Source organism: Thamnophis elegans, unplaced genomic scaffold (assembly GCF_009769535.1).
Source record: "Thamnophis elegans isolate rThaEle1 unplaced genomic scaffold, rThaEle1.pri scaffold_38_arrow_ctg1, whole genome shotgun sequence".
NCBI classification, from domain to species: domain Eukaryota; kingdom Metazoa; phylum Chordata; class Lepidosauria; order Squamata; family Colubridae; genus Thamnophis; species Thamnophis elegans.
Window position 1 is genome coordinate 190,395 of NW_022473861.1, and position 26,240 is coordinate 216,634.

Genomic DNA, 26,240 nt, shown 5'->3' on the forward strand with positions numbered 1-26,240 from the left:
TAAATGAATAATTGCAATAAGTATAGTGGAGGGAGACCTCTAAATCATAAATAAGGAAACTTATTCAAGTTGTTGATCACAAAAGCCATTAGTCTTGTAGAAAGGTTTTACACATTTTACAAAAAAATAACAAGAATTATAATAGATTATTGATGCTGTCAGAATGAGTACAAGTGTTCCCTTTGGGTTATGAGATGCAGTTGAAATAAAACTAGACAAATTGCTGGGTACAATGGAGAAATCACAACTTGGAATCAAAAAACTGAGTGGAATAGTCTGTTTATACAAATACAAATACAATAGCAGAGTTGGAAGGGACCTTGGAGGCCTTCTAGTCTAACCCCCTGCCTAGGCAGGAAACCCTATACCATTTCAGACAAATGGCTATCCAACATCTTCTAAAAGGCTTCCAGTGTTGGGACATTCACAATTTCTGGAGGCAAGCTGTTCCACTGATTAATTTTCTAACTGTCAGGAAATGTCTTCTTAGTTCTAAGTTGCTTCCTTCCTCCTTGATTAGTTTCCATCCATTGCTTCTACACTCAGGTGCCTTGGAGAATAGTTTGACTCCCTCTTCTTTGTAGCAGGCCCTGAGATATTGAAACACTGCTATCATGTCTCCCCTAGGCCTTCTTTTCATTAAACTAGACATACCCAGTTCCTGCAACCGTTCTTCATATGTTTTAGCCACCAGTCCCCTCATCATCTTTGTTGCTCTTCTCTGCACTCTTTCTAGAATCTCCACATCTTTTCTTCATTGTGGTGACCAAAACTGAATGCAGTATTCCAAGTGAGGCCTTACCAAAGCATTATAAAGTGGTATTAACACTTCATGTGATCTTGATTCTATCCCTCTGTTTATGCAGCCTAGAACTGTGTTGGCTTTTTTTGGCAGCTGCTGCACACTGCTAGCTCATATTTAAATGGTTGTCCACTAGGGCTCCAAGATCCCTCCCACAGTTGCTACTATTGAGCAAGGTACCACCTATACTGTACCTGTGCATTTCCTTTTTCTTGCCTAAACGTAGAAACTTACTCTTTTCACCATTGAATTTCATTTTATTAGATAGTGCACAATGTTCAAGTTTGTTAAGATCCTTCTGTATCTTAAGCCTATCTTCTGGAGTGTTGGCTATTCCTGCCAGCTTGATGTCATCTGCAAATTTGATGTGTTCCTCATTTATCTGCTCATCCAAATCATTGATGAAGATGTTGAAGAGTACTGGGCCTAAAAGAGAGCCTTGGGATACTCCACTGGACACTTCCCTCCATGTAGATGCAGTTCCATTGAGGACTACATGTTGAGTGCAGTTGGTCAGCCAGTTACGAATCCATCTGGTTATGCTGTCTAACCCACATTCTTCTACTTTAACTAATAGTAGGTTATGGTCTACCTTATCAAATGCCTTACTGAAGTCCAAGTAAATTATATCAAAGGCATTCCTCTGGTCCACTAATTTTGTCACTTTATCGAAGAATGAAATAAGATTAGTCTAGCATGATCTGTATTTGACAAACCCATGTTGGCTTTTGGGTACTACTTTGTTTACTTCTAGGTGTTCGCTAATTCGTTGCTTGATTATCTTTTCTTCCAGAATCTTTCCTGGTATTAAGGTCAGGCTGATAGGTCTGTGGTTTCCTGGATCTATTTTTTTTTCCTTTTTTAAAGATGGGAACCACATTAACTCTTTTCCAGTCCTCTGGCAGTTCTCCAGTGCTCCAGTATCTCTGTAAGATATAGTTCAGTGGTTCTGAGATCTCGTCTGCCAGTTCCTTCAGAACCCTAGGATCTAATCTATCCAGTCCTAGTGATTTGAACTCGTCTAGTGTAGACAGGTGCTCACTTACCATTTTCTTCCCTATTTCTATTTGTGTTCCTAATCTGATTTTTGTGGTGCTGTTTTTGATAGGTTGGACTGTTTTATCCCTTTGTGTAAAGACAGATGCAAAAAAAATGAGTTAAATAGTTCTGCTTTCTCCCTGTTGCTTGTCACCTTTTTGCCACTTTCTCCCAGCAATGGATCAATTGTTTCCTTAACCCTTTTCTTGTTTTTAACATGTTGGAAGAAGCTTTTTTTGTTATTTTTTACTTTTGTGGCAAGCCTTTCTTCATTGTGAGCCTTAGCTTTACATTTATGCAAGCATTGTACAAAGAGTTTCAGGAATCTGTCATTTACTGATAGCATAATAATGATCTACAATCTATTTGTAACTGCAAAAAGGAAGGGAAAATGTCTTCAGATTTTGTTGCATGAGTATTGTTTTTGCTCATTCATTATGATTTGGAGATGCGATTCTTTTGAAAGTACATAAAACTGACATGAAGCAACAAAAGACAAATCAGCTTCCCCCAACCTTCATTGCCCAATTTCTGAATGGCACAAAAATATTTTAATATACTCATTTTGCAAAGCCATGTTCCCGGTAAGTAAACTTTCTTATCTTTTGCTTTATTCTCAGCAGCTTGTAACTATTTTTAAAAATCTGCATTAATTGTATTTTTGAGTGTCCTCAATTGTTAGATGTGATACTGCTCATGCCAAATTATTTGCAGGATTCTGTTAACAGGTTTCCATCACTGTGAAATTTCTCTCTGTAGAGATGATTAATAACATTCATTGCATTCACTGTTTTCCCAGCATTTATAACAACCTTTTTATTCCATTTTCACTTGGATGCTATCATTTGTCCAACAGGTTTCAATATCACTCTGAAATATTCTTATCCTTCTCATAAGTAAAGGTAAAGGTTCCCCTTGCACATATGTGCTAGTTGTTCCTGACTCAAGGGACGGTGCTCATCTCTGTTTCAAAGCTGAAGAGCCATGGCCTCATGTTCATGTGGCCGGCATGACTAAATGCCAAAGGTGCAAGGAATGCTGTTACCTTCACACCAAAGTGGTTCCTATTTTTCTACTTGCATTTTTATGTGCTTTCGAACTGCTAGGTTGGCAGTAACTGGGACAAGTAACAGGAGCTCACTCCATTATGCAATATTGATAGACTTTATTTTTACTAAGGAAAATAGGTGGGCATGGAATGTTGCAAATACACTAGATCTGTGATGGCAAACCTATGGCACGCATGGAACAAGTGGCACATGGTGCCATTTGTTAGGGCAAAGTGCTGCCCTGTCAGCTCTGACTTCAGCCTTCATTTTCAGCCATTTTTCGCCCTGCGGAGACTTTCCTGAAGCCTCCAAAGGGTGAAAAACAATGCAACATGCAAACCGGAAGTTCAGAAACAGACTTCCAGTTTGTGCGTTAGGCTGTTTTTCTTCTCCAGAGGCTATAGAGAAGCCTCCTGAAGCGTCCAGAGGATGAAAGCGTCCAGAATTCCATTCCCAAACTTCTCTGAAGTCTCCGGAGGACCTCTGTGGGAGTGGGGGAGCCATTTTCACTCTCCCCAGGGTGCCTCTGGAGCCGGGGGAGGGTGAGAAACAGGTCCATGTGTGGGAGGGTCATACACATATGTGTTGGGGGGGTTGCATGCACATGCACAGGGGGGTTGCGCGCACATAGACTTATGGGTGTGGGCATGCCCGTGCATGACTCCCTGTACTCCCTCTGCTTTTGGCACATGATGGCAAAAAGATTAGCCATTGCTGCACTAGATAGTTGAAGAAGAAGAAAGGGCATTGTAAGAATATCGGAATGACTGTGAATAAGATGCACTGAGACTAGTATATTGAGTACTGGAAAGACCTAACTGATGTACAAAAACGACCAAATGAAGAATACAAAAGCTTAATTTCTTCCCCAGTTCTATTTTTTTAAAAATTACTTTTGGGACATTGAAGTAAGGGTTAAATTCAAACATTTTGATGCTGGAGATAAAATTTAATTTGGAACATCAATTTGTACACATTTTATTTATCCTACTATAGCCATGTTTCAGGGTGAAATCAATAATATACTTAAATTGCCTTTAAAACAATCAAACTATTCAAGAGGTATATGCTTAAGATGAATATGTATAATCAAGGAAAGTGAAAATACCAAGTGTAGGAGTTGGCTGGAAAAAAATCACCTTCTAACATAACTTTATTTAAAGTAATCTGATATTGATAAGTAACAATTTATAAATATTTTCAATTGAATCTTCAGTCTACATTATAATTACATCATTGCTTTAAATTATATGGTCTACCTTTTCTAAAACCTTAGCACATCGAGCAATGAAAAGATTAAGAACATGAATATTTTAAACATAAAAATAACATCATTCATTCCTAAAAGATCCGGTTAATAGGAAAAAATTACAAATATATATAGAGGGACAGGTGGCTCAGGGGCTAAGACACAGAGCTTGTCAATCAAAATGTCAGTAGTTTGGCGGTTTGAATCCCTAGCGTCATGTAATGGAGTGAGCTCCCGTTACTTGTCCCAGCTTCTGCCAACCTAGCAGTTTGAAAGTACATAAAAATGCAAGTAGAAAAGTAGGAGACACCTTTGGTGGGAAGGTAACAGCGTTCTGTGTGCATTCAGCATTAAGTCATGTTGGCCACATGACCACGGAGATGTCTTTGGACAGCACTGGCTCTTCGGCTTTGAAGCAGAGCTGAGCGCTGCCTCCTATAGTCAGGAACTGCTAGCATATAAATATGAGGGGAAGCTTTACCTTTATAAATATTAAATTGGAACATTTTTTCTTACATCTTTGCTTTCCAATGTGCTTACTCACAAAATTTGACTAAGTTCAAGAATGTCAATGTTTTGGACAAATTTTGGACATATTGCAAGCACATTGTTTTGGCTCCCTTTTAAAACAAATTTTAGATTTCTTAACATTCCATAAAAAATAAAGAACTACACTTTTCAGTGATGCCTAAAGAGAAATGTTGCTTTCATTCATGTTTTATTCTTGAAATATGTTAAACAAGCAGAATTTTCCATAGTGCTGCTGAATGAATGAGTAAATGAGTAAATGAATAAATGAATGAATGAATGAGTGAGTGAATGAATGAATGAATAAAACTAAACATTTCAAAAGAAGACAAAAGAGATATTATCTTCTTATAGGTATTTGACTTTAGGTCAGCAGACATTTCGAGAATTGAACAAAAATACCCCAAGTACTTGTTTTCCTTTAATTAAGAAATTCTACTCCATTTAACTTCTAGAGGATGGAAATTATTCTTATGGCAATATGTTTAGTTTTTCCCCCTTTTTAGCTGTTCCTTGTTATTTAAATCTGGCCTCACCAGAATAATGTAACATTTTGGGCAGAAGATGAAAGCCAGTAACCCCCCACTGGAGCACAAAATGGAGAAGATCTCAACAGCCACCACATATTTCCCCTTTGTGCTCAAGTAGGTTGGAACAAAGGACAGCCAGACACTGCAAAAGACCAACATGCTGAAGGTGATGAATTTGGCTTCATTAAATGTGTCCGGTAACTTTCTGACCAGGAAAGCCACCAGGAAGCTGATAATTGCCAAGAGACCCATAAAACCAAGGACACAGTAGAACATGATGGTTGACCCTTCATTACATATCAATATAATTTCTTTTGACAAAGAATACATGTCAACATCCAGGAACGGGGGAGAGCTTGATAGCCATATGGTACAAATAATGGTTTGAGTAAAAGAACAAGAAAGGACAACAGAAAGACCCAGTCTTTTCCCCATCCATTTCCTAATTCTGGATCCTGGCTTGGTAGCCATGAAAGCAAGAATTACAATGATAGTCTTTGCCAAAATGCAAGAAACTGCCACGGAGAAGATGATGCCAAAAGTAACTTGCCGAAGAAGGCATGTCCATTGACGAGGTTGGCCAATGAATAGCAAAGTACAGAGAAAGGAGAGCAGGAGGGAGATGAGAAGAATGTAGGTGAGGGTCTCATTGTTGGCTTTCACAATAGGGGTGTCCTTGTTTTTAATGAAGAGCCAGAGTAGCAAAATAGTAATGATAGAAAAAGTAAGAATAAAACTGGTAAAAATATTCCCCAGCATTTCTTCATAAGATAAAAATGTTACATATTTTGGAAGGCAGAAATTTCGCTCTTTGTTTGGATAATGATCTAGTGAACACGGAAAGCAGTTGTCCATGTCTGTAGGGAAAGAGAAAACAGCTTTTATTCTATAGATAGCTTTCTTGAAAATGATACAGGAATAATCAGATCTCTTTTAACTGTTTCTCCATATAGACGACTGCACAATGAACACCTGGGTACCTCATCAGCTCATCAGTCATGATCCCAGACCACAATTGGGCAACCACTCCTCTATGTAGTGTCTCTTACCCTTCTGATTAGAAATCTTCTCTGTTGGACAAGGAAGGCAATCATAGCAACAAAATGGTTTCCCTTCTTTTTTGGCCTTCCTGTAACCTGGATGACAATGGTCATTGCAAAGAGAAATAGGCTTTGTCTACAGAGAAAAGAAAGAGAGGAAGGTTTTCCATCTTGCAAATATGCATATCTACAAATCCTGATAGCAACTTGTGCTTTCATAGATGAATAATTCAGAAGAAATTCATATATGATACCTTAATAATGAAGAATCTTTATAAGATTCTTATACAAGAGCCGAGGTGGCACAGTGGCTAGAGTGCAGTAGTGTAGGCTACTTCGGCTGACTGCTAGCTGCAGTTCAGCAGTTCGAATCTTACCAGTCTCAAGGTTGACTCAGCTTTTCATCCTTCTGAGGTTGGTAAAATGAGAACCCAGATTGTTGGGGCAATAGGTTGACTCTGTAAACTGCTTAGAGAGGGCTGTAAAATCACTATGAAGCAATATGTAAGTCTAAGTGTCATTGCTATTGCTAACTTTTAGGGGGGGAATTCTTCAATTTTGTTTATGTGTATCCAGAAATCCATATAGATACTGTTGGAAAAAATATCTATCTGGTTCAGTTCCAAGCGAGGAGAAAGACACCAGAAAATAGAGGCTGATTGGAAAGATGGTTTAATGATGAAGCAGAACCACCAAGAACATGAAATGGCTACATGGATTGGAGAGTGAGGGTTATTTAAACTCTCTCTGGGGCCTTGCCCTTGAGCTTTCTGTTCAGGTGCAAGAATATGTTTTCTATTGGTTGTTATAGGGGCTATAGCTAATTTTGTAGGTGCTGATGCAATGAAGGGGTTTGTTGGGCAATTCCTATTGTGGCTGAGGGCTAATCCTACCTTTGTTCAGAATATCCTGTTTTGAATGGATTACCAAATCTGCATTTCTAAAAGTTAGCCCCTAAGTTTCTACTTGGGACAAAGAGCTGAGGCTCAGAGTTTCTGTCTTTAGAAACATGTGTACCCTTAGGGAAATATAATATTCTGCCTTTTTAATATTTCTAAAAATATTACATTCTTCTGGGAGTGGGTGACTTCCCTTAATAGCTAGTCAGTGAGTCAGATTAAAAGAAAAGTTACCTGATGTATATCTGCACCAATGAAATACCATTTAAATGTCATATTCTGAATTTATTAGGATTTTACAGTGATATTTTGTTTATTATTTATTTTCCTCTTAGAAGTTTTTAATTAGAAATACCTTAATTGGATACGATTACTCAAATGAAGAAATATATCCCCAAAATATCTTTAAGTAATGATTTTAGATGGAAACCATTGTATAAATGAATGCAATTGAATAAATATGACATTAACGCATGAGCATATTAAGTAAGAAGAAATGACACAGTTGTCTTGAAATATAGGGTTCCTGCATATTGATACTCTGTGAAATATTTAAATATTTCATGTTTGGTTGGATTCTTTCTCCTATGTCCTGTGATCTACATTTCTTTCTACATTTTCTCTGTATTTTCTGAGGTAGTTGGAGAGGAGTTAATTTAAAAAATCTTTTTTTAAAAAGTTTGAATAGAACTCAATGATTTAACAGGTCCTACCTGATTAAACCACTCTGGCCAGATTATGGTTTCCTCTGAAATAGTAAATCTTTTTTCTGTAAGAGACAGGGCTTGTATATCTCCAACTTTGACTCTAAGGAAGGAAAGGTTTGGGAATATTACCCAATTGATAATATCAAATCCTGTTTCCACTTCTCCAATTTGATTGAAGAAAAATGTTTCCCCAACACTGTTGTTAAATGAGATTATTTTCACAAAATGGTTGAGCTGAAGAGAGGAGATGAGATTCCAATTCATAAGGATATATTTAAGTATACTGCTGTTTTCCATTTAAGTTTGTTTCATGTATAAAAAATAGACATAGACTGAAAAGAGGAATTAGAATAGTTTTCTAAAGAAAAATGAGAAATTAGGATGAATACATTCATTTTCTTAGAAGCCTCAAGTAATTGTTTGCTGGACATGTATTGCTACACAAGCTTATGCCTATTTGTAAATGTGTGTGATCTGTGCCGGTATGGTTAGGTCTCAATGCCGAGTAAACTCTTAGGCAAATAGCCTATCAGAACTCTCTGGAAAGATGCATCAGTGACTGTCGTTCTACCACAGATCCAACATATTTCTAATTGTAAAATTGAAGTTGTTTGGATTCCGGAAAAGCATTTTTTACCTGTGGTGAGACACCCAGAAAAATATGGCATACTTCACTTAATCTTCCAAGGAAAGATTGAAGGCAAATGAGGCTGAAGAAGAAAAACCATGGCATCAAAATCTAAGAGACTGGTTTGGATACAACTCAACAGCACTTTTTTGTGTGGCTGTTGATAAAAATTGGATTGTCAACATGATCGCCAACCTCCAATGATGGCTATGGCACAAGAAGAATAAGTTGTTTGGAACATAGAAAAAGCACTATTACACTTTCCACATAATAGCCATGGAAGAATTAAGTAGAGACACATTGTATTTAGGAAGGTCACATCTTACCACTCTGTAAAAAGTGATCACTTGACAAAGGTGCTTTTTCAAGAAGCAGTTGGACTTTTTGATTTTCTTTGAATATTCTCTGCTTCTCACCCAAGACGTTTCTTCAGCACCTTTGGGACAATCACGACCTGGATGACCGAGACTCTCCATAGACATTGAACACCAGACAGTTTGCCAATAAAAACACATTTTTGGATGATATTCGGATTCAGTGATTAGTAACCATGATGAAGGCAGTAGAGTTCCTGATGCACCACCAACTGCAATGAATTAAACCAACTTGCCTCTGAAGAGGCCTCTGTCACATTTGTTAATCAGCTTCCATTCCTGATCAGCCGATCTATACATTTGACATTTTAAAACACGTGAGCTGTACTGGTACCTTTGTACTCAGCTATTTTGAAACTCATCAAATTTGGTACTCATTGCATTTCGATGCAAAAAAAAATTGTCCTGATACTCATTGTTTATTTAGTACTCAAACTAGAACTCAAACTAGTTGTTGCCCACTGTGATACACTATATTGTTTATTAAGGGGGAAAAATATTTGGGACTCATTGATTTTGGTACTCATCATGCCTCCTGGAACCAATTAACAAATGATCCCAGGCAGAAAAGAAATATAACCCAAAGCAATATGTTTTGATTTAATATAGAATCCCACACATGAGACACATTGACCTAACTTTAATCAGTTTTAATTGTCTAAGACATTACCTCCCATAGGTGTTGAGCCAGCAAGCTATGGATTGCGTTACGGACATGCTCTGTCTTTTTCAGTTGAAATGAAAGCATGTTGTGCAAAGCATATGCCACGGCATAGACTGCATTGTAGACACTGTAGCTATGAGAAGTCATGCTCATTTCAAAAATAGATGCTGGGAGGTTCTCCAGTTTCTCCTCACCAGTGCAGGAGACCCTTCCTTGCCTGTTTATTGGGGACTTGGGAAAGAAACATCCAAAGGCCTCTTCCCAAAAACCCTGAATGAAGCCATCTTCTCCATCAAAGCTAGCATTTATCAACTGAAGAAATTCAAGAAATCTCGGGACCTCCTTTGAATGAACTGCTAAGGACAGGGCACCATGAAGCAAATCTATGCCTTCCTTCTTTTGAAAGGGGAATGATGTGAATTCCATCTGAGCCGTCATGATGTAAACTCTTCCTTTTGCCATTACTGATACATCCTCATATGTTGACAATGTAGAACACAATCTGAGAAATACCATGGTCTCAATTTCACCATAAACAATGGATACATTAGCAATGCTTTTAACTAAGACGTCATACTGATTTATTCCCTCTGCCACCATCTTATCAATGTCACTAACTGATGTAATTACTGGGAATTTTTCTATGTAATCAAAGCAGATTCCTCTCTCAGAAAACATAGGAAGTGCATCCTCGACAAATCTCTCTCCATTGTTATCATTGTCATATAATATCCCAATCCATGTCCACTGGAAATGCAACAGTAACTGGAGAATCCCTTTATATTGTCTGTGTACATCTGGAAACATCTGGTGATAGAAAATAGCTTGAGATTTCCTATTCATCTCAGAAGCAGAGCCATAGGTGAACTATAGCATGTAAAGAAAAAATGTATTAGAGAATTAATAACCAGATAAATCTATTTTTACATCTTTTTCCATGTGTGAATAAAATACCATTTCTTTCTTACACCAAGGAGTTTATGAAATCAAATTTTCTAAACCTGTAGACTGAATGTGCTGAAAAGAAGATGTCTTGCTTTGTAATAAGGAGAACATACCACAGAAATGTGAAATATGCGTTGGAAAAAGATAAACCAAAAATCTCCAGCAGACTGAACTCAATTAAGAATAAAAGTTATGATGCTTTTGGGATGAGTTCAGTCAGCATAGCATGTGTGAAAATCAGTAATGCAATGGTTCTGTTTGCATGTTGGAACATCAAACAAAACTATTCCCCTACTGTTTTACTCTTTTTTTTTCATTTCTCATGAAAGGGAAAAATGTATTCTTCAAAGGTTCTCATTAACAGTTCATTGTAAGGAGAAAGGGAATTGCTATATATGTTTCTAAACCAAAGGGAGAAAACTAAACTTAAAGGAAAACCTAGATAGATAGATATAGATTTAAAACCTGGGAGGAAACTCTTACTTGTGGAATCTTGTAAATAGAGAGAATAGCTGACATGTGTATACAGACTTCAGAATTAGGTCCTCCAATGACTGACACTAGATTGTGCTCTATTTCACACTTGTAGTTAGGGATTAATTTGCCTTGTGTTGAGAATATTTCCATTGAGGCATGATATGTCCAGCTTGCAATAAAATTGCTGTTAAAGATATGGAAGCCCAGAGTGAGATTGGGCAAAATCTGGGGATTTTCATTGATTTCCACTATAGCAAATGCCAAAGACAAAATGTGTTGGTAGAGCTGAGTCACCACCCTGAATTGAAATAAAATGTTGATTACAGCTCATTGGTATCAGGACATTTGTTCAACTCATAGCTTTAAATACACTGTACTCAAAGCTACCATCAGATGAGGTTTAATTGATCAGATGAGACTGCATAAAAATTGCAGCTAAGGAAGGTTTTAGTCTTGCAAGACTCAAATAACTAAGCAGTTTGTTAGTATGAATAACTGAAGTTTTGTTGAGTCCCAGTGCATTATTAATTGAACCTGACAACCAAGACATCTTTAAATAATTTCAGTCATCATGGAAAAGGGGATAATACAATACAGATCCAGCACCAGACATCAAACTCAGTTCTGAATAATAAGTTTTAAATTAATGAGTATCTTACTGAATATCATAGAAAAAGTCAGTAGAAGGCTTCTCATAAAATTGTATTGTGTTTGAAAATATATAGATTTGAGACAAAATAGCAGCTACAATAACATCTCCTGATTGATAGTATTTATGAAGAATTGGAACAGGATCACCAACAATGCAACTCATGTTAGGAATCTCGGAACCTGCCCTAAACAACAGCATTAAGAGCCATAGAGAGAGTTTCATTAATTTGCATGATAGAATTTCTACTTTGCAGTCTTTCATTTGTTGTATTTTTTTCTTGTAATAGATTTTTGGCTGAATAGCACAGCCTAACTTGAATGACCACTTGCTTGGTTTACAGCACCAACCAAGAGCACTAAGAACAAAACCAACACACCTATATAGTCTGCTTTTTTACATTACAGAGCAAATAATGACAAGTTATTTTTGTCTTAGGTTTTAGCTTTGCTGGTGGATAATGAAGCTCCCTTGAGACAGGAAGATGAAAGGAAAATAACTGGAGTGAATTTGATAATTGCCTGAAAAATAACCACCTGTTCAGGATTACAAGTTCTAAGACAGATCAAAGGAATATATTTGATATCTTTCATCAAAATCCAGCTCCATCCATTTCCCCTGGATTAGCAAAAACACCAAAGAAATGTATTTGCTATTCATGTATTTATTTATCTATTTGTTTATTTATTCATTCGTTCATTCATAGATTTGTTCAATCATAAATGCATAAATGTATAAATATATATAAATGAATATTGCAAGGTATTCCTTAGTGTTCCATATGAAAGTGTTGGAAGAAAAATCTGGTCCAGATCCAAGCCAGGAGAAAGATGCTGGAAATAAAATGGAGACAGTGTCAGCCTCTGCTTCGCTACTTGCTTTCAGCTGTCATTGAAATGGGGGCGGGGGGAGGCATGGTATTTGGGAGGGGAAGTCTTAAGTACAAGAGTGATTGTAAAAAGGGAGTTTTGTTCTCACAATCTACTGCACATGCTGGAGATAGTGAATTTGCCCGCCAAGGCCAACTGTCTGGCATACCAACCTGATGATGCTTTTTGAAGATGGAACCCACATGACACCTGAGCGTTGTGCACATTGGACTATGGGATGGGGTAACCAGGGGGAGGAAGTTGGGTCACATATTAATATCTATGATTACGCGCGTTTTGGCCTCAGATCTTGCTTTGCTTAGCTGCGATCTACTCATAACCAGTAAAAGTACTCTTAATTCTGAAAAATGGAGTTAAGTGATTTCTTTCTTGGTTATTGAGGGAGGCTGGCTTCACAGACAGGCTGCAGGAAAAGAAACTACTTATATGAGTATATTTCCGGGGTGGCTGACAAAAAGGGGTTGAGATTTGGTAGGTTTTTATACATTCTTTGGGGCTTTGTAATTTATCTGTATGTGCCTGTATAAGAATACATCTGTTGTGGCTTGCTGGCAGCCTGCAGAACTGGAAGCAGAGTCACACAGTGAGGAGGTTGGGGAGGAACAGTGGCCAGTCCTGGGTATTGAGAAAAACTCAGACGAGGGCATTGTGTCAGAGGCAGAGAGGGAGCTAGACAACAGCAAGGCAGAGGAACATCTGGACCCTGTTCCCAGTGTGTGAATGCGCAGAGCTGCCAGAACACAAGAACAATTTTAAAAAGTCGGTCAACTTAGGAGTAAAGCCACATCTTGGAGGTGATTGACCCCTCCCATAGGAAACAAAATAGAAGCGAATGGGAAGTGGACTTTTGCTGGAAACAATAAGTTCATTTGGTCGTGTCAAGAGATAAAAGTTCTATTTGGAATTAGCATTTGGAACTAGTTATTTGGCAGCTTGTCAAATGACATAAGGTTCATATTTGATAAACAGCCCTCTGAAAGACTGTTTGATAAGCCTTGTGGACTGTGAACGAAAGGAAGTTTTGCTGGGACCAAGACTCCACTTCTTGCTTGTTAAAGAAATCTGGGTCAGGACAGCATCCTTCAATATTTTAATGGCTGTTCCCAGATTCCTATGGCATCATGTAGGTGTCATGGCTGTCTCTACAGGCAAAAGGGAAAGTGCAAATCCTAGCTTTTTGTCTCAGCTAATCTTGTCAGCTTTGGCTTGCTTTTGTGTTGCTTATTTGAAGTCCCTTTGCTTATGAATAGGCTGGCCCAGTCTTTGTGAATAGATACAAAATCTCCATTCCTCTTTAAGCTGTTGAGGCTGTTTTCCTATGGTAGGAAGACTGAGGCTGCTTTTTACCTTTGTTAAGATTTGTTTTCCCATTTCTCCTTTAGGGGAAATATTCTATCCTGCTTCTTTTAAATATTAAAAATAAAGAACATTTTAATCTGGAGGGGGGGGCCTTCCTACAAAAATTTGGTGGGTTTCATTTTCTAGATTTATTGGAATGAAATTCTCTTTGGGTCTTGTGGACTATTATCTGTATCTGAGCTGGCAAGCTGGCAATCATGCCTGGGCTTCAGGAGAAGGACCTTTCCTTTGTTGTGTTGTGCATGCACACACACATGCCCAGTGCACATAGGTATCATTCCAAGTTTGGGAACTGTTGAAAATAATTTTCCTTCCCCACTTTGCAAGCTGGAGGCTGCCCTTTGCAGCAGAGATTTTCAATCCTGCAAATGCAAATACTTCATTGTTCAGTTTTTGAAGAGCTACAGTGGCCCAATGGTTAGAATGTGGTACTTCAGGCTACTTCTTCTGATTGTCAGCTGTCTGCAATTTAGCAGTTCGAACCTCACCAGGCTCAAGATTGACTCAGACTTCCATCCGTTTGAGGTCAGTAAAATGAGGACCCAGATTGTTGAGGGTGATATGCTGACTCTGTAAACTGCTGAGACAGGGCTATAAAGCACTGTAAAGTGGTATATAAATCTAAGAGATATTGCTATTGCTACCTTGTTATATGTCTTTGGCTTTAGATCAGCAGATATTTCAAGGATTGAACAAAAATCTGACAGACCTAGAGAGACTGGTTTTTATGTAATTAAAACTTTAATTCCATTTCAGTTACAGAGGAACAAAACTTTATATAATGAGCACCCAGAAACCAAGTCTTATAAAATATAAAGAGGTTATTTGAAAATGAAAAATCTTAGTGCAAACTACCGTGTTTCCCCAAAAATAAGATCTCAGATACAAATCCCAATTGGGCTTTTGAACACTTGCGCTAAAATAAGCCGTCTCCCAAAAATAAGCCCTCCCAAAAATATTGTAACATAGTAGAAACCATGAGGTGACCCTGCTCTCTGCCTCCTGCACATCAAAAATAATAAGACCTCCCCAAAAATAAGGCCAAGTGCTTAGTTTGGGGGTCAAAAGAAAATAAGACCTTATCTTATTCAGAGAAAAATAGTATTTACTTACAGTTAACTTTTAACTTTTCAGTTTTTTCCTCTTTTTAGCTGTTCCTTGTTATTTAAATCAGGCCTCACCAGAATAATGTAACATTTTGGGAAGAAGATGAAAGCTAGTAACCCCCCACTGGAGCACAAAATGGAGAAGATCTCAACAGCCACCACATATTTCCCCTTTGTGCTCAAGTAGGTTGGAACAAAGGACAGCCAGACACTGCAAAAGACCAACATGCTGAAGGTGATGAATTTGGCTTCGTTAAATGTGTCCGGTAACTTCCTGACCAGGAAAGCCACCAGGAAGCTGATAATTGCCAAGAGACCCATGAAACCAAGGACACAATAGAACGTGACGGTTGACCCTTCATTACATATCAATATCATTTCTTTTGGCAAGGAATACATGTCAACATCCAGGAACGGGGGAGAGTTTGATAGCCATATGGTACAAATAATGGTTTGAGTAAAAGAACAAGAAAGGACAACAGAAAGACCCAGTCTTTTCCCCATCCATTTCCTAATTCTGGATCCTGGCTTGGTAGCCATGAAAGCAAGAATTACAATGATAGTCTTTGCCAAAATGCAAGAAACTGCCATGGAGAAGATGATGCCAAAAGTAACTTGCCGAAGAAGGCATGTCCATTGATGAGGTTGGCCAATAAATAGCAAAGCACAGAGAAATGAAAGCAGGAGGGAGATGAGAAGAATGTAGGTGAGGGTCTCATTGTTGGCTTTCACAATAGGGGTGTCCTTGTTTTTAATGAAGAGCCAGAGTAGCAAAATAGTAATGATAGAAAAAGTAAGAATAAAACTGGTAAAAATATTCCCCAGCATTTCTTCATAAGATAAAAATGTTACATATTTTGGAAGGCAGAAATTTCGCTCTTCGTTTGAATAATGATCTAGTGAACACGGAAAGCAGTTGTCCATGTCTGTAGGGAAAGAGAAAACGGCTTTTATTCTATAGATAGCTTTCTTGAAAATGATACTGGAATAATCAGATCTGTTTTAACTGTTTCTCCATATAGACGACTGCACAATGAACAACCTGGGTACCTCATCAGCTCATCAGTCATGATCCCAGACCAGAATTGGGCAACCACTCCTCTATGTAGTGTCTCTTACCCTTCTGATTAGAAATCTTCTCTGTTGGACAAGGAAGGCAATCATAGCAGCAAAATGGTTTCCCTTCTTTTTTGACCTTCCTGTAACCTGGATGACAATGGTCATTGCAAAGAGAAATAGGCTTTGTCTACAGAGAAAAGAAAGAGAGGGAGGTTTTCCATCTTGCAAATATGCATAGCTACAAATCCCGATAGCAACTTGTGCTTTCATAGATGAATAATTCAGAAGAAAATCATATATGACACCTTAATAATGAAGAATCTTTATAAGATTCTTATACAAGAGTCAAGGTGGCACAGTGGCTAGAGTGCCACCTCGACTCTTGTATAAGAAGTAGTGTAGGCTATTTCGGCTGATTGCTAGCTGCAGTTCAGCAGTTCGAATCTCACCAGTCTCAAGGTTGACTCAGCCTTTCAACCTTCCGTGGTCGGAAAAATGGTGACCCAGATTGTTGGGGCAATAGTTTGACTCTGTAAACTGCTTAGAGAGGGCTGTAAAAGCACTATGAAGCGATATGTAAGTCTAAGTGCTATTGCTATTGCCATCTTTTAGAGAAAAAAAGTTTTTCAATTTTGTTTATGTGTATTCAGAAATTCATATAGAGAGTGATAGCAAGGCAGTGAGCCAGATTAAATGAAAAATGACATGACATATATCTGCACAAATCAAATGCCATTTAAATGTCATATTTTGAATTGATTAGCATTTCTCAGTGACATTTTACTTATTATTGATTTTCCTCTTACAAGTTTTCAATTAGAAATACTTTAATTGGAGATAATAACTTAAATGAATGAATATAGCTCCCAAATATATTTAAGTCATAATTTTAAATGGAAACCATGGTATAATTTAATTCAATCAAATAAATATCACATTCCTGCGTGGGCATATTAAGCAAGAAGAGATGGCATGCTTGTCCTAAAATACATGATTCCTGCATACTGATACTTTATGTAAAAGGCAATAGGTGAACTTTTTATGTTTTATTTATTGGATTCTTTCTCCTATGTCTTGTGATCTGACATTCCTGTCTAAATTTTCTCTGTATTTTCAGACAACTTTCTGAGTTAGTTGAAGAACAGTTACTCCAACAAATTATTTTTTAAAGCTTTTAAAGTTTTGAATGGAACTCAAAGAATTGCAGGACCTACCTGATTAAACCACTCTGGCCAGATTATGGTTTCCTCTGAAATAGTCAATGTTTTTTCTGTGACAGACAAGGCTGGTATGTCTCCAACTTTGACTCTAAGGAAGGAAAGGTTTGGGAATGTTACCCAGTTGACAATATCAAATCCAGTTTCCACTTCTCCATTTTGATTGAAGAAAACTGTTTCCCCAACACTGTTGTTGAATGAAATGATTTTCAGAAAATGATTGAGCTGAAGAGAGAAGAGGAAATACAGAATATATTTAATGGCATTGCCCTTTCCCATTTAAGCTTGTTTCATGTATAACAAATAGGCAGAAAACAGGAATTAGAATAGTGTTCCAGGAAAAAAAAGAAATTAGGATGAATAAATTCATTTTCTGAGAAGACCTTGAGTTTTTGTCTGCTTGATATATGTTGCTCTGCAAGTACATGCATATCATTAACTATCTGCATACCTGTGCTTTGCAACAAAACTATGTGATCGGGCAATGCAGGAGAAATCCAGTTCATTCTGGTTCAATCTGTTGGCTCGGTGATTGAAATACACACAGACACGGACACAGACACAGACACAGACACACACAGAGACACAAACACACACACACACACACACACACACACGAAACACCAAGTGGAGTTTGCAACATTTTTTTTTCTTTTCTCCCTAGGTAATCATCTGTCCTACCTAGGATTGAACTCTTAACTTTCTGAGTGGGAGGTGAGCATCTTCATCACTAGGCCACCACGCCACTTGTCATCTTTCTACAGCTGGTTCAACATATTTCTAAATGTAAAACTGACGTTGTTTGGAACCTACAAAATATCACTAGTACACTCTCCACAGAACAACCATGGAAGAGTTAAATAGAATTTAACCCTTTTTAAGAAGACACATTCTAACATTGTAGAGGGGGGAGAGTTGATCTGACAGTTTGAGAACCAACACTAGTTTAGATGGGTGGTATTTATTAGGGAAGATTGGGTTTCAGCAATTAGTGACATGGTCTAGATAACAGATTTCCTGATGTTTCACCATTAACTGCTATGAAGTTGACCAGTTTGTCTCTGAAGTTACGGGCCACATTTGTCAATCAGCTTCCCATTCCTACTCAGCCTATATATACTTCTGACATTTTAAACCACATGAGCTTCTAAAAAAATGGCCCTTGTCACAAAGGAAATATAACACAAAACAGTATTTCTATGTTTAGTATAGAATCTCCTATGATACAGATAGATCTATTCGAAATCCATTTCTCCAAGACATTACCTCCCATAAGTGTTGAGCCAGCAAGCTATGGATTGCTTTATGGACACTCTCTGTTTTTTTCAATTGAAATGAAAGCATGTTGTGCAAAGCATATGCCACGGCATAGACTGCATTGTAGACACTGTAGCTATGGGAAGTCATGCTCATTTCAAAAATGGATGCTGGGAGAGTCTCCAGTTTCTCCTCACCAGTGCAGGAGACCCTTCCTTCCCTGTCTATTGAGGATTCCGGAAAGAAACATCCAAAGGCCTCTTCCCAAAAACCCTGAATGAAGCCATCTTCTCCATCAAAGCTAGCATTTATCAACCAGAGAAATTCAGGGAATCTCGGGACCTCCTTTAAATGAACTGCTAAGGACAGGGCACCATGAAGCAAATCTATGCCTTCCTTCCTTTGAAAGGGGAATGATGTGAATTCCATCTGAGCCGTCATGATGTAAACTCTTCCTTTTGCCATTATTGACACATCCTCGTATGTCGACAATGTGGAAAACATTCTGAAAAATACCATGGTCTCAATTTCACCATAAACAATGGATACATTAGCAATGCTTTTAATAATAGCATGATACTGATTTATTCCCTCTGCCACCATCTTATCAATGTCACTAACTGATGTAATTACTGGGAATTTTTCTATATAATCAAAGCAGATTCCTCTCTCAGAAAACATAGGAAGTGCATCCTCGACAAATCTCTCTCCATTGTTATCATTGTCATATAATATCCCAATCCATGTCCACTGGAAATGCAACAGTAACTGGAGAATCCCTTTATATTGCCTTTGTACATCTGGAAACATCTGGTGGTAGAAAATAGCTTGAGATTTCCTATTCATCTCAGAAGCAGAGCCAAAGGTGAACTATAGCACGTAAACAAAAACTGTGTTAGAGAATTAATAGCTAGATAAATCTAGTTTACAGTATATATTTCTTGCTTATATGAAGGAGATTTGAAATCAACTTCTCTAATCGTGTAGACTGAATGTGCTGAGAACCAGATGCCTTGCTATGTCAGAAAGGAACATATGTTTTACAAAGGTAAAAAATTCTTTGGAAAAAATAAAGATAACTATAAAGATATTGAATAAAGATATTCTATAAATAATAAAGATATTGACTTTTTTTTCCTGGGAACACACTGATACACATTAAAAATTCTGATGATCACACTCAAAAGAAAATAAAGAGAGATAAACCAAGAATGTGCAGCTGACTGAATAGAATTAAAAATGAACATGATGACATTATTTGGGATGAGTTAAATTGGTATAGCATTGCATGTGCTGAAAATGAATCATGTAATGAATACTTGCATGTTGGGGAAAAAAACTTTCCCATACTTTTTTGCATATTTATTCATTTCTCACTAAAGGAAAATCTACATACATTCTTCAGATGTTTTCATTAACTGTTCATAGAAAAAAGAAAGGGTTTGTGTATGTGTATATGTATGTATGTATGTATGTATGTATGTATGTATGTATGTATGTATACACACATACAAACGTGTATGTATGTATGTATATCTGTCTGTCTGTCTGTCTGTCTGTCTGTCTGTCTGTCTGTCTGTCTGTCTATCTATCTATCTATCTATCTATCTATCTATCTATCTATTTATCTATCTATCTATCATCTATCTAATCAAATTCGAATCCCAGTAAGGGTATGGCTAGCTGATGAGAACTAAATAGCTTGAAATAGATCTATACCAATCTACCTTCATTTATTTATCAGCAGAAATGCAACACAAACATAGATGTGTATGTGTGTGTGTATATATATATATATATATATATATATACATATAGACCCACATATATATCAGATCTTAATAGATAGATAGATAGATAGATAGATAGATAGATAGATAGATAGATAGATAGATAGATAGATAGATAGATAGATATAGATATATTGCTATCAATATCGATACCAATACCGATACAGTGGCTAAGATGCTGAGCTTGTTGATCAGAAAGGTCGGCAGTTTGTCAGTTTGAATCCCTAGCGCCACATAATGGAGTGAGCTCCCACTACTCCTCCCAGCTTCTGCCAACCTAGCAGTTCAAAAGCATGTAAAAATGCAAGTAGAAAAATAGGAACCACCTTTGGTGGGAAGATAATAGAGTTTGGTGCACCTTTGGCATTTAGTCATGCCAGCCACATGATCATGGAGATGTCTTCTGAGAGCACTGGCTTTTCAGCTTTGAAACTGAGATGAGCACCGTCTCCTAGAATTGGGAACGACTAGCAGATACGTGCAAGAGAAATCTTTACTTATAGATATAGATTTTTTAACCTATTTGTTTCTAAAGGATAGAATTTGAACTTAAAGGAAGGATAGATAGATAGATAGATAGATAGATAGATAGATAGATAGATAGATAGATAGATAGATAGACAGACAGACAGACAGACAGACAGACAGACAGACAGACAGACAGACAGACAGACAGATATAGATGTAAACAATGGGAAGAAAGTCTCACTTGTGGAATCTTGTAAATAGACAGGATGGCTGTCATGTGGATACAGACTTCAGAATTAGGTCCTCCAATGACTGACACTAGATTGTTCTCTGTTTCACACTTGTAGTTAGGGATTAATTTGCCTTGTGTTGAGAATACTTCCATTGAGGCATGATACGTCCCACTTGCAATAAAGTTGCTGTTATAGATATGGGAGCCCAGAGTGAGGTTGGGCAAAATCTGGGGATTTTCATTGATCTCCTTTATAGCAAATGCCAAAGACAAAATGTGTTGGTAGAGCTGAGTCACCACACTGAAATGAAAATTACACATCAATTTGAACTCATTGGTTTCAGCACAAGAGCTGCTGGACTTTTGTTCAACTCGTAGCTTTAAATATATAAAATAAATATATTGTACTCAAAGCTTCCATCAGATGATTACTAATGAAGACTATTAAATAAAATACATCTATTTCAGTCTTCATCACATAGTGATGGTACTACTTTAAAAGATAATGTTTAATATTGTGTTGCCCAGAAAATAAGACACAGTCTTTTCTTTTGACCCCTGAAATAAGTGCTTGGTCTTTTTTTCAGGGTGGTCTTATTTTTGAGATGCAGGAGATGGTGAGCATGGTCACCTCATGGCTGCTGCTGTGCTACAATATTTTAAAGGAGGGCTTTTTTGGGGGGTGGCTTATTTTGGGGATAAGAGGATATTAGAAAATATCCAAGAATATCCAAGAATTCAAGTGTACAACTAATTCTATACACTATTCAATAGCAATCATATTATTGTCTTTATGCCTCATAGTATGATTATACCTTCATTCTACAGCACCATTCTGCATGTGTAGAGAAAAATCAGTTATAAATTCAGGGGTCACCTCCATGAAATTGTTCTCTCCCACACACCATAATTTAGTTCATTGATTAAAATTTAATATCATAATTCTCAAGATTGTATCTAAACATTTTTTTCCTGTCCACAGAAGTCTTGCAAGACTGAAATACAGTAACTAAGCATTATGTTTTTGTGACTAATTGGATTTCAGGGAAATTATTGACAATCAGTTCAATTGTTGATTTCATTTTAGAAACAGTGAAAATCACAACTTTAAGTCTGTGTATGAATGACAAAATAACTTTAAGAAAATGGAAAAATTGTTATTGTCACAAATATACAGGTATTTCATTACTCAGAACAAATTTATTTAGCTGTGCAGCTGAATTACTTTTTCTTTTTTAGGAATAGGGAAATCTTAAAATAAAACAGAATACTTCATTAGTAAAAAAAAAAATGATGTCAGAAATATTTTAATAAAAAAAACCTAGGAAATGAATTTATGACTATCCTTTGTGGAAATTTAATTTAAAAATAAATATTGGATTAACCTCATTCTCAGGCAGAAAGCTTGGAATATAATAAAAAGTGTTTTATTAGATTCCAAAAACTTTATTAGATTGCTCCAAAGTAATTCACACTTAATCAGAAAAATAGGTACAAATAAGACATTAAACCTGTTCCATAGAATTAACTGAGAATTTCTGCTGCCAAAATCATCAAGTCAGAATCATGAACTCATCCTTATGAATGAAACTAAGTAGAATTGTTTATTCCCTGTGCATTATTAATAGAACAGAACAGAATGGACCTTGACATCCAAGACAATACAGACCCAGCACCAAACATCAAACTCATTTCTGAATAATTAGTTTTAGATACGTGAGCTTCTTACTCAGTATCATAGAAAAGATCAGTAGAAGGCTTTTCATGAAAATGTATTGTGTTTGAAAATATATAGATTTGAGACAAAATACCAGCAACAATGACATCTCCTGATTGATAGTATTTATGAAGAATTGGAACAGGATCACCAACAATGCAATTCATGTTAGGAATCTCTGAAACTGCCCTAAACAACAGCATTAAGAGCAATATAGACAGCTTCATTAATTTGCATGATAGAATTCCTTCTTTGCAGTCTTTCATTTGCTGTATTTTTTCTTGTAATAGATTCTTGGCTGAATAGCACAGCCCAACTTGAATGACCACTTGGCTGGTTTACAGTACCAACCAAGAACATTAAAGAACAACACCAACAGAAATATAAATTCTGCTTCTTTACATTGTAGAATAATAACAAGGTGCTTCTCTAACACGTTTTAATTTTGCTGCTGGTTAACGAAATACCCTTGAGACTTGGAGATGGAATGAACGTAATTAGGGCTAATTTGATATTTGCCAGAAAAACAAATATCTATGTAAGGCCTGGCCTCTGCTCCTTATTCAAGAAAGTAAAGACTCTCGAAACCTGGCATTTGAAAAGGAAACTTTTATTGAACAGGAGTTATAGCAAGGGGGAAATCAAAGCCAGCTCTGAGACCCCTCAGGCCATACAGTTAGAATAAAAGGAATTAGAAACCCCTCCCCAAAGTCCTGTGTGGATTCAGCCAATCCACATGTGTGAAAATGTTATTGTACTGGCTGCCCTGAGAAAGTGATGAGGGAACTTTCTCAGGGTCATCCTCTGCTGATCTTCCAGTGATGTAACCCACATGGACCTCCCTCCCCTTACATTCCCCAAAAGGTGAGAAAATGCCAGGTACCAGGCTAAAGGTTATAAATCAATGGGATACAGGATACATAGGGGAGAAAGCAATAAAGTATTAAAGTATAATAAAGTATGAACATAACCAGGGTCTCCCCTCATCCCCAGAAGAATGGTAGTTTTCCGGATCTGACAATCTTCTCAGGATTACAAGCTCTATTAGATATAGAATAGAATTGTTTAATGGCCAAGTGTGATTGGACACAGAAGTAATTTGTCTCTAATACATAAGGTCTCAGTGTGCATGCAAACAAGTGTGATAGATCATAAATCATAGTCACAATCATAATCCTTAACCCGAACCCTTAATAAACAATTAATCATAATTATTTATTAATCATAAAATACAAATAACAAGTGGTAAATCATAAGGTACCAATAGGAGAAGGTAGTAGGAAAGATGAGGAGATGAGAAGATGAGAGGAGTAGTAGCAATACAGCTCTACTACTGTACATGGGTAGGTGTAATTAGGTGTTCAGCAGAGTAATGGATATCACAGAGTGATATATTCATATAGTCAATATATTGCAGGAATATATTCATCTTTCATCAAAAGCCATCTCCATCCATGCTTCCTTGATAAGGAAAAGACCCAAAAGTCTTTAGAAATAAATAAAAATGCAAAGTATTCCATAGTGTTCTATATCAAATTTTTGAGGTTTATATTTCTTTTCAATTGGATTGGAGTAAAATTTTTAAATTCAGACAGACACAGGAGAGGGTTCTTCAAAGAAGCTTTATTCTAACTAGAACAACTAACAAGAGCAGGAAAAGAACAGAACAATGCCCGCCAGCTATTTATACTGATAAATATTTATTTATATTTATATTTATACAGCTGTCAGGCTGGGAACCAATCGGGTGGCAGTATTTCTCCTGCCGGCCGGCAGCTGCGCCAGAGCCAATCGGATCTTCTTTTGGCTCTGACTGTGGCTGTCGGCTGCGTCCGGCCAGACGCAACAAAAATCATAATGTTTAATCATGTCAGATGTGACCAAAATTACACATTCAGCTGTCATTGTTGGCCATAGCCACTAGCAAATCAAGCACATAGTCTATAAGGCCAGGATTTCAGCTTTAATCTTTCAAAATCCACCAGGACATTTCTCATTATTTCCTTTTTTAAATCTGTATATTAATATGCTATATTAGTAATCTGATGCTCAGTTTATCCCATAGCTCAGGGGTGTCAAATTCGATTTCATTGAGGGCTGCTTCAGGGTTGTGTTTGACCTCAGGGGAAATGGGGGGACATGGCCAGCTCGACATCATGCATGTCAGGGATGCCTGCGGAGGCCTGAGTGCTCTGCCGGTGAAAACAGGCTCCCAAGGTCCATTTTTGGCTGTGACAGCCTCCTGCAACCCTCTCCCAGTGAAAATGGAGCTCAAGAGGGCAGAATGCAGCCCTCCCAAGCTCTGTTTTCTCTGTCAGAGGCACTGTGGACTGGTCCTTTGCTGTTTCCGGGGCAACACCGCAGGCCAGATCTAAGCATTCCATGAGCTGGATCCAGCACCCAGGCTGTGAGTTTGACACCTCTGCTATAGCTTTTTGTGTTACTTTGTTCAGTTAAAGGGAAGGAAATACTTCATGAAAAATATATCTATCTCAGGACTGGATTATCTGAACTTTCCTACAGATAAAGATTTGGACACACTCTCTCAGTCTAGAACACCAACAAAGGTTTGGTAGCAATCGCACAAGACATCACCACCGAAAAGATTATGTACTATGCAAAGAAAGAAGATGTGCTTATCTACAAATGAAGCAGTGGGATGTTGAAGTACTAAGAAAAGACATATCTGGGCCATCTATCAATTTGAAGAATCTGAAGTTTTGAAATGAATCAATGACTGGCAATATAAAATTATAATAAATTCAGTAGGAAGGAGATGTATTTTGACAGAAAGCTGGCATCATGTATTGAATATACAGTAGATAATGATAATGGTCGTTGTAGCTATAGCCTAAATAATAGATCATGAAAATTTGGATATAATAGTCACTGTTACCTTATCAGCCATGTAAATTTGCTTAATGAATAAATAATAGGATGTGAAGTTGTTCTTTTTTCCAAAATCAAGATTTAAAGACAGAGAAAGCTCAAGACACACAAGAAGATATATTGAATATTTCAACAACATCCCCAGTAATAATTTAAAGGAGGGTAATTCACCTGGTCGCCAATGTGTAAAGTGATTTGATTGAGTAAAATACAGATCTATGCTTTTCAAGGAATTAAAAACTAATTTCTCATATTGGAGGTTGAAGCTAGAAGGCAGAAAATACAATAGTGTTCTGTTTCCTACATGTCCACATTAACTGCATTTTTTAAGGTTTTCTCAATATTCAAAGAGCTAAATTAATGAAAAAAGACTCTCAGACAATGATTACATAAGTAGCTTTATTGCAACTAAACATAAAATCATATAACAAAAATTATTTTCCTATTGCAATGCATAAATATCACAGACCTGTGTCACAAATTTTTCCAGTATTTCAGGCCAATAAAGGTTTTGGTGAAGCACAACCTCTATAGTGACATGAGAATTCAGTCAGACCTGGAAAATACCTTACTATCTTCATTACTTAAATTATGGAAAATAAATTTAAACACTTTTAAAGCAGTCACATTATTCCGCTTAATAACAGCTGATGCATATTTTCTAAAAGCACTTGGTT

General features: G+C 37.1%; 2 protein-coding genes across 2 annotated transcripts; both read right to left on the reverse strand.

The window, feature by feature from the left end:
• Nucleotides 1-5,151: 5,151 nt before the first annotated feature.
• LOC116523498 (vomeronasal type-2 receptor 26-like) lies at nt 5,152-9,561 on the reverse strand. Its single transcript, XM_032238613.1, has 4 exons — nt 9,515-9,561; nt 7,849-7,942; nt 6,246-6,372; nt 5,152-6,053 (listed from the first exon to the last, which is right to left on the reverse strand). The coding sequence occupies exons 1-4, from the start codon at nt 9,559-9,561 to the stop codon at nt 5,152-5,154; spliced, it is 1,170 nt and encodes a 389-aa protein (XP_032094504.1).
• Nucleotides 9,562-14,958: 5,397 nt separating this feature from the next.
• LOC116523499 (vomeronasal type-2 receptor 26-like) lies at nt 14,959-22,841 on the reverse strand. The gene is made up of 6 exons (XM_032238614.1): nt 22,687-22,841; nt 20,967-21,258; nt 18,984-19,337; nt 17,331-17,435; nt 16,054-16,180; nt 14,959-15,860 (listed from the first exon to the last, which is right to left on the reverse strand). Exons 1-6 carry the CDS (start codon nt 22,839-22,841, stop codon nt 14,959-14,961), a joined length of 1,935 nt encoding a protein of 644 aa, XP_032094505.1.
• Nucleotides 22,842-26,240: the final 3,399 nt, after the last annotated feature.